The following is a 14,057-nucleotide window of genomic DNA, read 5'->3' as shown; positions in this document are numbered from 1 at the left end:
CAAACAGCAAATTGGAGCTGTGGCCCAAGTGGTAAAGTACCTGTCTTGGGCAAAAAAGCTAAGTAAGAGCTCTCAGCTGGCACTTTATCACTTGAGCCATAGCACCACTTCCAGCATTTTGCTGGTTAACAGGAGATAAGAGTCTCACAGATTTTCCTACCCTTGCTGGCTTCAGATTGCGACCCTCAGATCTCAGCTTTCTAACTAGCTAGGATTATAAGTGTGATCCTAGTTCATTGTTTTATTTTTATACTTGCTGACAATTGATTTGAGGTAATGTTCTCATTAACTCAACCCCTTCTCCTTATATGCTTCCTCTTACAACAGAACCTTTTTCCCCTTCCTGATAAGCTTTTTAATCAGCCTTGGCCTTTTCTGTTTGACAGGATTTAGACATCATGAGTGGCTTAAAGACACAGAGTTTCCCCCAAAATCCAAACAATTATATGCCATGATTGCAGAATACAGTTCACGACTACATCATTACCAGGTGATATTTTGCTGAATTACTGCTGCAAGTCACTCCTGTGAGGTTTAGTATATGATTACATCTGGCAGTATATTACCTTTGTCTTGTGTTGGGAATATCTAAATAGAAATAATTTAGGGGTAGAAGTTACTTTAACTGATCATTCAAAGCTCTATAAATACTCTCCATAGCCTCTGATCCCTGCAGGCCCCCACAAGAAATTCCAGCAAAAGGAAATCAGCAAGTGTGTCTTTGCACTGCTACTTGACTCAGTGTAATTGTCTTCTTCACCCCAAAGCTAGTTAGATCTCAGGGGGCTCAGACTGAAGCTAACACTTAATGTCCGCCTATGGCCCACCTAGCATTCCAGATTAAGCCTTGTCCATGTCATGCTAGGCCTCTGGAAGTTAGGGGCAGAAGGCAAAGGGGCAGTGGCCAAGGCTCTAAAGGAAGGAAGGAAGGACAGACAAATGGGCCAGATTGCACCCATGTATTGACCTTTCAACACTCAGTGGCTCCATTCTTGGATCTGATTGGTTCCCAGGGCTTGTGAAAATTTCTACTTCCCGGAACATCCAGAAACTGCTTCATTCCAAAACCTCTTGCCACATGGAGTCCTTAAAGAGGAAGACTGCACAGATATGTTCCCTGCAGCGTCCCAGGCCAGTTAGGAACATCCCCTGGGTGTCCAGAGGTTGATCCCTAGAATCATTCCAACTCGCAAAGACATGGATAGCCACATGGACTGAGAGTCTACCTGCCTACAATATTATCTGCCCTACACCCTAACAAGAAAGGTAGCTCTTTTTCTGACATCCCATCCCAGCTCAAATCCACTTACAGATCAGGAAGGTGGACCAGAAAGGCCAGTACAGCAGCCTGGGGCTGGATGCTTACCTACAATTGGTAGAAACTGAAATCTAAACCCAGACTTGTCCAAGTTCACTTCCTGCAGTGTCCTGAGGACACAGCATAGACTCAGTGGTCATAGATGTCACAGTGAAGAGCGTAGGCTCCAAGACTTCAAATTACTTGCTCCAGAATTTAATGAATTTATATCTAAAATCCTATATTAAGTGGCAAAGTTAATTTATCCACCCAGATGTACAGATTACAACCAGTATTACCTTCTAATATTCATATAGAAGTTAATAAAATGAGATATTTTCATGAGTTTTGCTGAGGGAAGTTGATGGCTATGTGATCAAAATGTATCTCATGAGCTAGGCAATGGTGGATCACACCTGTAATGCTTGCTACTTAGCAAATTGAGGGCTGAGGATCAAGGTTTGAAGCCAGCCTGGGCAGACAAACCTGAGACACACATCTCTCATTAACAAGCAGAAAGTCAGAAGTGGAGGTATGGCTTGCTCAAGTGATAGAGCCTTGAGCAAAAAGCTAAGGGAGAGTGAATGCAAGGCCCTGAATACTAGCCAATAAACAAACAAACAAACAAACAAACAAATAAATAAATAAATAAATAAATGACATTAAATTGCTCAGCAGGAGAAAATATACAGGAGATTTTTCTCCTGTACTCCATCCTGTTTTGATTATGACATTAGTTTACATCAGACAACAGCTTCTGTAAAATATCCCTGTGCACTGTTCTGTTTGAGGCAGAGTGAGCTGATAAGGAGCTGACATTTTTGTTTGTTTGTTTATTGTGCCTGAATCCCAGGGCTTGAACCCGGGGCCTGGGCACTATCCATGAGCTTTTTTGCTCAAAGCTATCACTCAGAGCCACACCTCCACTTCCAGCTTATGCTGGTTAATTGGAGATCAGAATCTCGGGGGGACCTTCCTGCCCAGCATAGTTTTGAACTGTGATCAGCAAATCTCAGCTTTCTGAGAAGCTAGGGTTTCCTGGCATAATTAGGATCCTGAGATGAAATCAGCCTGGTTCAATGCCCTTCTCTCTTGGTTCTTCCCTCCTTTTATTCCTTCAGCCTCAGACTCTGGTGCCCTTAGTATCCTGAGAAAGAAGGAAGGAGGTCACCGTCTTAGAGCTTGCTTTGAATGTCCCTCTCAATAGAAAAGATCAGGGATCATCTTTATCTTCTCAGATATGAAGGATGTATGTTCCCTGAGGACAATATTCCTGTATCTCATGGTGTATATCAATTGTGTGATTTCAAAAGAATAATAACTCAATCTGAGTAAGCAGAATTCAGAATGATTTGTCTTCTTTTTTCAATCTCTTTCCCCTCCTGCCCCCCCAAACCAGGCCAGATTACGTATGCCTAAGGAGCAACTGGAGCTTTTAAAGTGAGTGAGATTTTCTGCTGTGTATCACCGTGGTGCGGGCAAACATGCTGAAGCAGTCTGATAAAAATATAAAACTCAAGCAGTTTCTCTAGAATAGTGTTGCTTGCTTTTTTAAAAAAAGAGTCTTTCCTGGCCATTTTCTCTTGTCCTCCTTAAAAAGGCAAATCTGCTTAAATAGCACATGTAGCTGGGCATGTTCATATATACCTATAGTGTTGGCACTGGTGCTGCTCAGACAGGAGGATCATAAGTTTGAGGACAACTTGGATTAGCTGGCAAGTGCCAGGCTCTGTATAAGATTCTGTCTCAGCAGTAGAGACCAAGTCTGTGAATACTGTATATGTTCTTGATACATTGTATATTGTATATTTGTCTACCTGACCTAGAGAAGGGATAGAAAAACAGGATGTAAGATATCACAAGAAATGTACACACTGCCCTACTATGTAACTGTACCCTTTTTGCACAACACCTTGTAAAAAAATTTGTGTTCAATTAATAAACAAAAAAAAAAAGATTCTGTCTCAGAAGTGGCGCTGTGGCTCAAGTGGCAGAGTGCTAGCTTTGAGCAAAAAGAAGCCAGGGACAGTGCTCAGTCCCTGAGTTCAAGCCTCAGGACTGGCCAAAAAAAAAAGATTATTTAAAAGATTAATTAATTAGGTAAAATAGCACAGCTATGTATACACATACACATATATATTTGTATATATACATGTATGCATGTGTGTATTATATATGCACACAGTTAGGACAAGTTAGAACCAGCTCTGTGTTCTTTTGTTTCTCATTTTTGGCCATAATGGCACTACTGTCTTTCTTTTCTTCTTTATGTTTGAAATGCACAGATACCAGACATTTTCTTTTATCTTGTGATTCTCCATGAACAGGAAGGAAAGCCAGACTTTGGAGAATAATTTCCGTGAAATTCTGTCTTTAATTGAACAAATAGATGTTCTGAAGGCATTGCTTAGAGACATGAAGGACAGCTCACACAATTACAGCTGGGCAACTTCTGGTGATGCCTTACAAGAAGAGGAAAGTCCAGAAGTACTGGATGAGGCAAGCGGGCCGGGGTGTGGGAGGTGGGATGGTAGGGGGATGGGGTGGCCTTGTGTACCAGTCCATTCTTTAGACTATGTGCAAAACTGTGTGCTCACTGGCAAGAGGCTCTGGACTTCCGTGAAATGCTTCCTTTCTTTCACTGGAGCTTGCCCTGGAGCCCCACTCCTTCTTCGGGACTGTTCCACAGGGAGAGCTGAGGACTTACATGTATGTGAGAGGACTTACTTCCCACCAGAAGTATGACACTCCTGTCATCAGCTTCAGGGACAGCAGAGGTAGAGGAGTTTTAGGTTGTGGAATCAAGGTTTTCAGGCTAGAGAAAAGCAAGAGGCATGCATAGGCTAAACTTACATTAATGAAGAACCTTTTTTCCCAAGAGCCATTTGGATACTTACTTTTTGATAACCATAAAAATGATCAACACACCTGGCATTTGTGGCTCATGCCTGTGGTCTTAGCTACTCAGGAGGTGAGATCTGAAGATAATGGTTCAAAGCCAGCCTGGGCAGAAACTCAGTGAAACTCTTATCTCCAAATAACTATCCAAAAAGCTGGAAATGGGGCTGTGGCTCAAAGTGGTAGAGCACTAGCCTTGAGTACAAAAGCTCAGGGACAGTGCCCAGGCCCTGAGTTCTAGCCCCAGGACTGGCACACATGCATGCACATGCACGTGCACACACACACACACACATTATCAATACAGGCAGGCAGCCCCAGGAAAGCATACAAGAAACACATGCAGCTCCAAGATTGCAGTTCAAAGTCAGTATAGGCAGAAAAGTCTGTGAAGTACTTATCTCCCAGTATCCAGCAAAAAGCTGGAAGTGAAGATATATCTCAACTGGTAGAATACTAGCCATGAGCCAAACAGCAGACAGCTCCGAATTCAAGCTTCAGCATCACTACACACACACACACACGCACGCACACACACACACACCTGATATTAATTTAAATAGATGAAAACTAACCTCCTCCCTTCATTTCTTCCTCCCTTACTCCTTCCCTTTCTCTTTCTTTCCCTTTCCTTCTTTCCTTCCTTTTTCTCATCCTTCCATTCCTCCCTCTCTCCCTCCCCCCCCTCTCTGAACTCAGGGCCTATGTTTGCTCTGGGCAATCACTGTGGTGCAGTGGTTAGGATTTTGGAAGAGGCAGCTGGTCCACCATTCTTATGGCCGTGTGGGAGGTGTTGGACACAGCTTTGGTTCCATCCTGTGCTCCCACACTACTGTGAAGGGGACATTGCAAACCCAGGTAGAGAACCAGGTCAAGCATAGCAGGGGAAGCACCCAAATGGTTATTTTGCCAATTGCATTGGGCCTAAGTTCAAGTCAACAAGGTGAGTGGGCAGAAAGCCAAGCAGTGGTTGGAAATTGTTAACTGAAAACTGTTCTGGCAATTATTGCAGGAAATGTCAAACTTGGTACATTATGTACTTAAAAAGCTGAGAGAAGACCAGGTTCAGATGGCTGATTATGCCCTGAAGTCAGCTGGTGAGTACGGAGAGATGAGAAGATGACTGGCAAAACACATTTCAAAAAGGACACTTCAAAGTGGCTTACGATTTTTATTAGAAAAATATGTTTTGTCATAGGGTAACCAGAAGAGTATAGTTAATAAATCTAGATAACAAAGAACTTAGACATCTTAGACATCGTTGTTATTGCTGCTACTGCTGGTGGTGGTGGTGGTGGTGGTGGGGTGTGTGTGTGTGTGTGTGTATCCATGGTGGAACATGAACTCAGGCCTGGGTGCTGTCTCTTAATTTTTTTTTCACTCTACTACTTGAACCACACTGGTTAATTGGAAAGATAAGACTTTCTGCCTGAGTTGGCTTGGAACTGCTATTCACAGAGCTCAGCCTCCTGAATAGCTGGGATTACAGCCATGAGCCACTAGAAGTCAGCAAGAAATGATTATCTTGATTACTTTTTGAATGCAAATTTCAAAGACAAAATTTGCAACTTCATTGTTGTCTTAAATGACAACCAAGAAAGCTGAGATGCATCAATGAAGTTGGAGAAGACAGAAAATGTTTTAAGCTTAGTAGACTTAAGGACATTTTAAAAATCATTACACAAAACAAATATCACATAATATTAGTGATCAGATGGTAGGTTTAGAGGCCACATATTATTCTAAATATTTTCTAATCTAATTTAATTTTAATCTTCAAATCACCCTGTTTGTGTTTAATGAACAGTGTGGAAGGAAAGAGGAAAGGCAGGGACAATGTGAAAGACAACTTAGAAAAAAACAACAACTAGTTTCTTGAATATATAAAAATAAGCAAAGAAACTTAATATGTACTAAAACGCTTTTAAAAAGGAAACTAAACTGGGTGCCATGATTTACATCTGTAATCTTAGCTACTCATCAGGCTGAGACATGAAGGATGGAAGTTCGAGGTAAGCCAGGCAGAAAAGTGTGAACTCCATCTTTAATCAACTGGCAAAATGCCACACTACAGGCATGGTTCAACTGGTGCAGTGTAAGCTGTGAGCAAAAAAGCCAAATGAGTTTATGGTCCTGAGTTCAAGTTCTGATTCTGGCAAAAAAAATCTATGTGTTGGTGGCTCACCTCTGTAATCCCAGCTACTCAAGGAGGCTGAGATCTGAGGATCACAGTTCGAATCCAGCCCAGGCAGGAAAGTCTGTGAGAATCTTATCTCCAATTAACCACTCAAAAACTGGAAGTAGCACTGTGGCTCAAAGTGGTAGAGCACTAGCCTTGAGTTAGAGAGCTCAAGGACAGCGCCCAGACCCTGAGTTCAAGCCCTGCGACCGACAACAAAAAAGGAAACTCTGTGGCTATGGCTATGCCTTTAGTGGTAGAGTACTTATCTAGCATATACAGCACCCTGAGTTTGACCTCAAGCATTGTGTTTATAAGTAAATAAATTATATATTTACTTACATATTTCCATATTTGTAAGTAAAATAGAAATTTCAAAGCTTAGATGCGTCATTGCTCTTTATATTTTAATTAATTAATTAATTTAGTGCCAATATGAGGGCTTGAACTTACTCCCTTGCACTTTTTACCCTCAATCCTGTCACTATACCACTTGAGCCACAACACCAGCTTCCAGCTGTTTGCTCATTAATTGGAGATGTTTATTAGTTTTGTCTACCCAGGCTGGCTTTGAATAATAATCCTGAGATTTGAACCTTCTGAGTAGTCAGGATTATTAGCATGTACCATTGATGTCCTATCATTATTTACTTTTTTGTCATGAATCATTGCCAGAAATTTTGTGAAAAAATACAAAGCAAACAGGACTTCCTGAAAATTATTACAAAGCAGAGGAAATGAAAATTGTCATAGTTTTTCTACCTTTTTCTGAGTATGAATTTTACTTTGCTTTTTAAGTTTTGCAATGACAGGTTTTCAAGGTCATTATTAATTCTAAATGACATGTTTTGAACTGTGGATGTTATTTCTTTATTTTTAAAATGACTTTGTAATTTTAGGAGCCTCTATCATTGAAGAGAGGACCTCAGAAAGTTATAAAAATAGCAAGGCAAAACTGTACTGGCATGGGATAGGGTTCCTAAATTATGAGATGCCCCCCGATACCATTCTCCAGGTAATTGTGATTGACTCTTTTCTAATTTAACACTCGGCTATAATTTATAATGCAAATATGTCTAAACTGGAGGCAACATAAGAGTATCCAAACTTGTTGCCCAACATGAAAACTTACACAGCTTAATCATTCCTCTGCATATGTCTAGTAGTTATAAAATGAGGTTTCAATCCAACATATCGATTTGTGAGTACAGTGCCTCCTGACCAGTGCCACCGCTTCCATTTTGCTCCTTTATTTGGGATAGATCCATCCCCTCAAGTCACTTGGTTCTATTTTCAATACGTACACGGAATCTCACCACTGTATTTGCCCATCCTTCCTCTCAACATCCCTTGGCCTCCCCTCCCCTTCAGTTCTAGCCTCCTCAGGCAAAACATGTTTCAGTTTCTTGATATGGATTTTGATAAGCTGTAAATTAATAGTTCAAAGGGGTTACACCATTGGAGTCCACTCCTTGTGTGTTCCATATTTTAGTTGATTTGTTTGTATAGATATGCATATGGTTTTGTATACATTTTTGTATAAATTATAATCAGTAAATCATCGTTGTTTCATTATTATGTATTCTTTAAAGATCATCAAACTCTTTGTTTCTCAAAACATACGAATTTCACATCTGTAAGTTTGTTTATATCTTCTCTTTTCTATTAAAAATCTCAATCGTCCATCAAATAATTGTGAAAGTGCTTGTCCTATAAATACCAATACAAGTTAAGTGCTATTAAGTCCAGTTAAACAGAAGAAAGTTCCAAATAATATTTCCACTTAACGTTTCAGACCCATTACAAAGGTAAGATGTTGACAGGTTGTGGAGTACATCCTAACTATGATCTGCTGTCTGAAGTTAGTTTTAGTTGTTTTTTTTTTTTTTTTTTTTTTGGCCAGTCCTGGGGCTTGGACTCAGGGCCTGAGCACTGTCCCTGGCTTCTTTTTGCTCAAGGCTAGCACTCTACCACTTGAGCCACAGCACCACTTCTGGCCGTTTTCTGTATATGTCGTGCTGGGGAATTGAACCCAGGGCCTCATATATATGAGGCAAGCACTCTTGCCACTAGGCCATATCCCCAGCCCTGAAGTTAATTTTAAAACAAACCCAAAATTCATACCAGGCTATAGTTTAGATTTAGAAATCACAAACCTCATTTTTCTTCCAAACCACCAGGACCAATATCACCATTATTATCATCCCCTACAACCACTACCATTATCACTACCACCACTACCACCACCATCAGCAGCACCAACATCCTACCATCACCATAACAACCACCGCCACTCATAACCACTACCACTACCAACACCATCACTGCTACCACTGTCACCATTACAATCACCAGCAGAAGCACCATCACCACTACTACTACCATCACTATAACAACCACCATCACCACCATCACTACTACCGCCATCACCATAACAACCACCACCACTACCACCACGGTCACCACAACTGCCATTACTACCAACATAACTACCACCATCACCACCGTCATAACCACAATCACAACCACCATGGTCCCTCCCACTACTGCCATTATCAGCACTGCCACCACCAGATCTTCTAGCTGCCCTCTAGCAGTCCACAGTCCAATGGCACAGTGGCAGGACATCTGCTCATGTGATAAAGAGCCCTGGTTGGCAGAAGCATAAATTTCTCTGAACAACCACCAAACCTAGGAGTATTTGGAAAGGTTTCCTGTTCAAGATGCAATCCTGCCTTTAACTATAGACATGGTAGAGATGGAAAGTCGGTAGGAATTGATGAGCTGGTTGGTTTATATACCTAGAGAAGAGATTAATTCTGTGATTTCTTTGCAGCCGGATGTCCACCCTGGAAAATGCTGGGCTTTTGCAGGTTCCCACGGTCATACCCTAATCAAGCTTGCCAGGAAGATTATACCAACAGCAGTGACCATGGAGCACATATCAGAGAGGGTGTCACCCTCGGGAAACATCTCCAGCGCACCCAAGGAGTTCTCAGTCTATGTGAGTAGCCAGCTACATGTCGTTCAGAGGTGGCTAGAAATTAAGAGCTAGACTCTCAGTTTGATTGCACAGGTAACTAGTTGGGCTTTTGTTGTCTACAAAATGAGAGAGGTGAGCAGGGTACCAGTGGCCCATGCCTATGATCCTAGCAAGTAAGGATGGTAAAGTTTGAGGACTTTGGTTGGAGGCCAGCTTGGGAAGGAAAACCCATGAGACAATTAACTACCAAGAAAATAGAAGCCGGAAGTGGAGGCATAGCTCAAGTGGCAGAGTGCTAGCCTTCAGCAAAAAAGCTCAGGGACAGCATCCAAGCCCTGAGTCCAAGCTCTAGGACCAGAGATTGGGGAGAAAAGGAGTGAGGGGGAGAAAGGGAGGGAGAGAGGAGAGAGAAAGGAGAGAGAGGAAACAGAGAGAGGGAGGAAGAGGAGGAGAGAGGGAGAGAAGAGAGGGGGAAGAGAGAAGAAAGGAAACAGAGAGAGAGGGAGGGAGAGGTGGACAAGATTATTTCTATGGTTTAATTTTAGCTTTTTTACTTATACATGGACAACTAAGGAGTTAGATATTTTCATATACTTTGTAACAGACTGTCCTACCTGTTCCACCCCCAATTCTCATTTTGCAGCTTCCACATGGAATGACTTTAGCTGTTGCTTTAGACGTTGTTTAGATGTTTGCTTCCAGATTCCTTGAACTACTCTTCCTGGGTTCTTCGGTTGGGTTATTATCTGATGACATCCTCCTTCTATCTTCTCAATAGCTTTTTGTGTGACTGAAGAAAAATAGGTTTATGAAGACATATTTCATTTCATCTTTAACTCACTAATTTAAGGTGTGCACTTACATGGCTTTTAGTATCTATGACCTCACTCACCTTTGCAATATCTTTACTATCCCCCAAATAAACCCACAGCTCTTCAGCTTCACCTCCATGCCCTGGCAATCACTACCTACTTTTATAGATATTCTGAACATTTTATGTAATCATATTATTATGGCCATTCATGAATCTTGTGTGCCAGTACTAGGGATTGAACTCAGGCTGGATGCTGTCCCTTAGATTTTTTTTTTCACTCAGGACTAGTATTCTAACACTTGAACCACAGCTTCACTTCTTAGACTTTTGGTGGTTAATTGGAGGGCAGAGTCTGCCAGACTTTCCAGTTCAGGTTGGCTTTGAACCACAATCTTCAGATCTTAGTCACTTGAGTATCTTGGATTATAGGTATGAGCCATGGGTTTCTTTCATATCCCATCTTTTCAAGATTCATCCTAGCACCCTGTCCCTCAGAGATACACAGAATGTCTTGGTGAAGTGTTGCTACTTGAACAACTATACCCATGTATTTCAACCTCTCATTTATTACAATCTCCATCTGTGTTGCTTTCTTTTTAGGGTATCACAAAAAAATGTGACGGAGAAGAAATTTTCCTAGGACAATTTATATATAACAAGACAGAAAACACTGTTCAAACATTTGAACTTGAGGTAACGAGTACCCTGGGAAATATGTTTGGCTTCATTGCTAAGAGGGATTTCCTGGGATGGTTGCATGTGAGGTAGTGTGTGAGATTAATTAGGACTCACACTTGTGCTAAGCAAGCCTCATTGCAACCTCAGTTCTGTGGAATTTATTAGAAAAGGCAGACAATTGCAAAAGCCGTTTCTCAGTTAAACTTGTCTCTCATCTGCTCTATGTGGTTTCTCAGTCCTCCTCCCTTGCAGTACTGAGATCAAGCTCAGCTCCGCACGTGCGAGCTACAGCACCAGCCCTTCCTCTTTTTATTTTTGGGGTTTGGACTTAGAGCCTTGTGCTTGCAAGGCAGGTGTTCGCCCACTTGAGCCATGCCTCTTGCCCTTCTTTGTTTTAGTTACTAGCATGCTTACAAAGTTCATTCTATTCAATTCACCTTGCATTACAGTTTCATCCTTTTCCCTGGGCCAGCTGGGAACTCAATTCTCCTATATATGTAAATAAGTGTGTGTGTGTGTGTGTGTGTGTGTGTGTGTGCACGCGCGCGCCTCCCATGTAGCTAGGATGGCAGTCATCTCAATTCTAAATCTGTTCCCTTGGTATTATTAAGTCTGATAGATACTGTCTCATGTCCCTTGGGTAAAGGGGTTAATGATGCTGTTGAGACGTGGGTGGAGGAAGAAAGGTATTCAGAAAAAGAGAAAATATTTACTGCCATATAATAGGAGTACAAATATGAGAAAAGCTGGGTGCTAGTGGCTCATACTTGTAATCTTAGCTACTCAGGAAGACTGAGTATGGCTTGAAGCCAGCCTGGGCAGAAAAAGTCCATGAGACTCTTAATTCCAATTAACCACCAAAAAGCCAGATGTAGAACTGTGGCTCAAGTGGCATAGCCCTAGCCTTGAGCAAAAGACAGTGCCTAGGACCCGGTTCAAGCCCTGGTACCAGTAGACACACACACACACACACACACACACACACACACACACACACACACACACAGAGAGAGAGAAAATAGCACCAATAATTAATTTTCCTGGGCTTGAACTCAGGACCTTTTACTCCTTCTCAGCGTTCTTGCTCAGGACTGGTCCTCTATAACGTGAACCATGCCTCTGATCATGTAGTACAGGCCTGTAATCCTACCTACTCAGCAGTCTGAGACTTGGAGGATCATGATTTAAAGTAAGCCAAGGCAGAAAACCCTGTGAGATTTCAACCATACATTTTAATCTTCCTGAAACCTACTAAGTTGTGTGAAATACATTTTTATCATCTTGAATTAGCCACAGGAGGAAAATGAAGAAAGGTAAAAAGCCAGAATAAGTTTTTGCCATTTCTAGGCTTATGGTGAAAAGCAAAACAAAACCTTGTTTGTTTGTTTGTTTGTGTGTGTGTGTGTGTGTGTGTGTGTGTGTGTGTTTAAGCACTGGACTTGAACTCAGGGCCTTGTGCTTTCATTTGGTTTTTTCACTCAAAGAATGTAATGCTACCATTCAAGGCAAATTTCCACTTTGAACTTTTGTTTGGTTTCGTTTTTGTTGCCAGTCCTGGGGCTTGAACTCAGGGCCTGAGCACTGTCCCTGGCTTCTTTTTGCTCAAGGCTAGCACTCTGCCACTTGAGTCACAGCGCCACTTCCGGCTTTTTCTATATTTGTGGTGCTGAGGAATCAAACCCAGGGCTTCATGTATACGAGGTGAGCACTTTACCACTATGCCATATTCCCAACCCTCCACTTTGAACTTTTTGGGGGTTAACTGGAGACAAGTCTCATAGCTGGGCACTGGTGGTTCATTTTGTAATCCCAGCTACCCAGGAGTTTTGAGACCTGAGGATCACAATTTGAAACCAGCCTGGGCAGAGACTCTTATCTCCAATTAACCAGCAAAAAGTTGGAAGTGGAGGGCTGGGAATATGGCCTAGTGGCAAGAGTGTTTGCCTTGCATACATGAAGGCCTGGATTCAATTTCCCAGCACCACATATATAGAAAAAGCCAGAAGTTGCGTTGTGGCTCAAGTGGCAGAGTGCTAGCCTTGAGCAAAGAGAAGCCTGGGACTGGGGGGGGAAAAAGTTGGAAGTGGAGCTGTGGCTCAAGTGGGCCGAGTGCCAGCTTTAAGATTCAAAGGCCAAGTTAGAGTGTAGGCTCCGAGTTCAAGCCCCAATACTGGCATACACACATGCACGTGCGCGTGCAACACACACACACAATCTTGCAGATTTTCCTTCCTGGACTGGCTTCCGATTGTAATCCTCCATGTTGGCCTCCTAGGATTACAGACCTGAGCTGCCACCTCTTAGCTGGGACATTTTATGTAAGGGACCTGAGCATCTGTGGATTTGGTACCAGCCAGTAGGTCCCAAAAGCCTTCCTCCCTGCAGAGAGGAGGCATGTTGTCAGAGTAATTGATAGAGTTGTAGAATTTCATCTTTGATTGTGTGGCTGTATTCCTTTAGAGTCACATATTTGTTTGGGGGTTAATTATTTGTTTGTTTGAGATATGGTATCACCATGTTGTGGAGGCTGGCCTTGAACTCCCAATCTTCCTATCTTAGACTTCCAAGGGCTGAGGTTGGAGGTGTACACCACTATACTTGGTTATATATTTGTTTATGAAGCTGGCTCCATAGATACACTTTTCTATTATCATGTTATTTTAAAAATTATATTAAGCAATTATACAGAGGTTTCAATTCAACATGTTGGTTCAAGAATAGATATGCTTTTCATACAGGAAATGTTCTCCTCATCTCCTGGACACAACCAGCAAACAGCACTGAAGCATGCATATTCAGAGCCCATATTACCTTTCTCCCTTTTCTCATTCATTAGAAAATAGTTGTGTTGTGTCAGCATTCATTGGGATTCTTGGTGGTGAATTTCTCCATAATTTCATTTTTTCTTCTTTATTTTCAGCATGAAGCTCCTGAATCTTTACTATGTGTGAAACTCAAGATCCTTAGCAACTGGGGACACCCGCAGTATACTTGTTTGTACCGGTTCAGGGTCCATGGAATCCCCAATGAAGAGACATAGAGGAGTTAGTAGAGGGTGGTAACCATGCAACTAGAATATTCCAGGATTCTTATTCCCTTAGATGAGGCTGAATACAAGATCAGGAATGGAAAAAAAATTCACAGCAGTTCCAACTTGCTAATAAAAAGTGAATGAATTTTACTAATAAAAACACACAAGTAAGTTCAA

General features: G+C 41.8%; 1 protein-coding gene across 2 annotated transcripts in view; it reads left to right on the top strand.

Moving 5' to 3' along the window:
• The window catches only part of Sun3 (Sad1 and UNC84 domain containing 3), a 24,944-nt gene extending 10,887 nt beyond the window's left edge, over nt 1-14,057 (top strand). For both annotated transcript variants that reach the window (XM_048339399.1, XM_048339398.1), the window contains exons 3-10: nt 387-490; nt 2,697-2,737; nt 3,625-3,796; nt 5,208-5,292; nt 7,274-7,389; nt 9,211-9,378; nt 10,772-10,864; nt 13,770-14,057. In XM_048339399.1, the coding sequence (XP_048195356.1) occupies nt 452-490; nt 2,697-2,737; nt 3,625-3,796; nt 5,208-5,292; nt 7,274-7,389; nt 9,211-9,378; nt 10,772-10,864; nt 13,770-13,889 (834 nt within the window). In that variant the 5' untranslated portion in view covers nt 387-451 and the 3' untranslated portion in view covers nt 13,890-14,057. The remainder of the gene's footprint in view (nt 1-386; nt 491-2,696; nt 2,738-3,624; nt 3,797-5,207; nt 5,293-7,273; nt 7,390-9,210; nt 9,379-10,771; nt 10,865-13,769) is intronic.

This window comes from Perognathus longimembris, chromosome 2 (assembly GCF_023159225.1).
Source record: "Perognathus longimembris pacificus isolate PPM17 chromosome 2, ASM2315922v1, whole genome shotgun sequence".
NCBI classification, from domain to species: domain Eukaryota; kingdom Metazoa; phylum Chordata; class Mammalia; order Rodentia; family Heteromyidae; genus Perognathus; species Perognathus longimembris.
Note: the sequence above shows the minus strand (reverse complement) of the source record. Positions and strands in the feature narration are given on the sequence as shown.